The following is a 2,928-nucleotide window of genomic DNA, read 5'->3' as shown; positions in this document are numbered from 1 at the left end:
TTTAATTGTGTCTTATTGTATTCTATTGCAATGTTGTGGAAGCCCAAGAAAAGAAATCCAGCGTTTTGATTTTTTTTTTGTTACGCTGTTTACCGATCAGATGAAGTTATTTTATATCTTGATAGATCGAACATTTATGAATGCAACGATAACAAATATGTGTATTTTTTATTTTGTTTAATTGTTTTATTTGTATTAAAAGTGGGGTTAATTGAACTTTTGTGTTTTTTACTTTCATATTTTTTTTTTTTTTTAATTTTTACTGGACATAGTTGTCTCCTTAGGAGATTTGAAGCTGTGATCATTTGATCGGTTGTGCTGCACAGAGAAGTGCATCATCATCAGTATCAGCATTGGTGTCAGCATCAGCATCATTATCAGTGTCAGCATCAGCATCAGCGTCAGCCTCGGCATCAGCAACAGCGTCAGCATCATTATCAGAGTCAGCATCAGCATCAGCATCAACATCAACATCAGCATCAGCATCAGCATCAGCGTCAGCATCACTGTCAACATTAGCATCAGCATCACTGTCAACATTAGCATCAGGGTCAGCATCAGCGTCAGCTTCGGCATCAGCGTCAGCTTCATTGTCAACATTAGCATCAGCATCATTGTCAGCCTCATCATCAACATCAGTGTCAGCAACAGCATCAGTCTCAGTGTCAGCATCAGCATTGTCAGCATCAACATCAGCATCATTATCACTGTCAGCATCAGTGTAAGCATCAATGTCAGCATCACTGTCAGCATCAGCATCTTGATAAGTGTCAGCATCAGTGTCAGTATCAGCTTCGGTGAAAGACCTGGCTAGTTTCCTGGCAGCGTTGAGAAACACGTGATGGTGTCTCCGCGGCTTTATTTGCATACTTCCCAGGGGGCGTTGCTCTAGAATCACTGCGTTGAGAAACACGTGATGGTGTCTCCGCAGTGGATATGTTGATCTCCCTAAGGTCAACAATGCTTGCTTAAGTAGTCTTTTACTAGGCATTGCCCCCACTAGTCAGATTCCTACTCCACACTGATGAGGGACAAATACCCCGAAACGGCTGTCTGTGGATGGATACCATGTTTGTTATAGGTGGTCTCCTTGACTGGAGACTGCCCTTCCCGTGGTTGTTCCTTCCCGGTGAAAGACCTAGCTAATTTCCTGGCAGCGTTGAGAAACACGTGATGGTGTCTCCGCGGCTTTATTTGAACATTAGTGTCAGCCTCAGCATCAGCATCAGTGCCAACATTAGTGTCAGCATCAGTGTCAGCCTCAGCATCAGCATCAGTGCCAACATTAGTGTCAGCATCAGCGCCAGCCTTGGCATCAGCATCAGCGTTAGCATCAGTGTTGACATTAGAGTCAGCATCAGTTTCAACATCAGAACTTCTCTGTATAGCTGAAATAATGATCTCCTATGAATGGCATTCACAGGAAATGCATCAGACAGACACAGTGGTCATTTTAATCCCGGGCTCTCATGACAACCAATCAATGCCCTGTGATCAAGTCACATGCACAAAGGGGAGCAAGGAATGATGCGCTCCCTGCCGGAGCATGTTGGATACCGATGCCAAAAGTTGACAGAGGGATTTAACTGGATTATATCAGCGGTGATATGTGGGGAAAGATGCAGCTCAACATGTGAGCCCGCATCAAAGGCACAGAGATGACATATAATGTAAATAGTGTTTAAATCAATTCAAAGACACAGAATCTCTTCACATTAATAGTACAATGAAGATCTCTTTAGGGTCAGAACCGGTAGTTTTCTAAAATATAAAACTTTTTGAATTATTCATCCTGAAATTTCTGGCTATTTTCTTCAATGTTCTTTTGATTTCTTGATTCCGCAGACTGTAGATAATAGGATTAAGTAATGGAGTCACCACAATGTATAAAAGGGAAATAAAATTATTTAAATTAGCGGATTCTTTATCAAAAGAGTTCAAGGATGATGTCATCAGAGTCCCGTAATATGCACACACTGTGGCCAGGTGAGAACTGCACGTTGAAAAAGCTTTACTCCTTCCACTGGTGGATGAAATGTTCAGAATAGCAATAAAAATGCAAATGTATGTTATGATAGTGAAAGTAAAGGGAAAAAATATCATGAAAACTGAGACAATAAAGTCAACCAATAGTAAGACTGAGGTGTCGGATGTGGCCAGATCTACCACTGGACCAAAATCGCAGAAAAAACTATCAACTTGGCTCAGATTGCAGAATTGCAGGCGGAAAACCAAAATTATTTCACTTGAAATAATCATCATCAAACACCAAGACCCTCTGATCATTATTACACAAACATGGGGGCTCATAATCGAAGCGTAATGTAATGGGTTACAAATGGCCAAATATCGATCGTAAGACATTATAGCTATGAAGAAACATTGTACAAATCCAAAAATGAAGATGAAGTTCATCTGAATTATGCAGAGAACAACAAATATCTTCTTCTCATTAATTAATATGATATCCAGCATGGTCGGCATCACGGTGGTGGTAAGGAGGATATCTGCAGTGGCCAAGTGTTTGAGGAAAATAAACATAGGGATCTGGAGATGATCGATGGTGGACACCAACACAACAATAACAAGGTTTCCAACCACTATGACAATGTAGATGAGAAGAAAAACTATAAAGAGTGCAACTTTAATCTCATGGAGACCTTTAAATCCAAGAAGTAAGAATTCTATGACTTCTGTTTGGTTCATCTTACACATTCTCGGAAAATTGATCGTTGGCCAAAATTGCTTCTCTGAAAGATAACACATTAGTAATACAATGGCTTACTTATTATGTCAGAAGTAGATATTTTACAAAGTAATACAGTATTAATACAGTATATTGCTTGCATTATCATATGAACTTACATAGAATTAGGCCATTACTGCTACTTAGATTATATGTTGGGATCTGGATAAAAACAAATGGAG

The 2,928-nt window shown here is 39.8% G+C and overlaps 1 protein-coding gene across 1 annotated transcript; it reads right to left on the bottom strand.

Moving 5' to 3' along the window:
- Nucleotides 1–1,761: 1,761 nt before the first annotated feature.
- Nucleotides 1,762–2,715, bottom strand: LOC142302905 (olfactory receptor 10A7-like). The gene has a single exon (XM_075344010.1). The coding sequence runs from the start codon at nucleotides 2,713–2,715 to the stop codon at nucleotides 1,762–1,764; it is 954 nt and encodes a 317-aa protein (XP_075200125.1).
- Nucleotides 2,716–2,928: the final 213 nt, after the last annotated feature.

This window comes from Anomaloglossus baeobatrachus, chromosome 4 (genome assembly GCF_048569485.1).
Source record: "Anomaloglossus baeobatrachus isolate aAnoBae1 chromosome 4, aAnoBae1.hap1, whole genome shotgun sequence".
Classification (NCBI taxonomy): domain Eukaryota; kingdom Metazoa; phylum Chordata; class Amphibia; order Anura; family Aromobatidae; genus Anomaloglossus; species Anomaloglossus baeobatrachus.
Note: the sequence above shows the minus strand (reverse complement) of the source record. Positions and strands in the feature narration are given on the sequence as shown.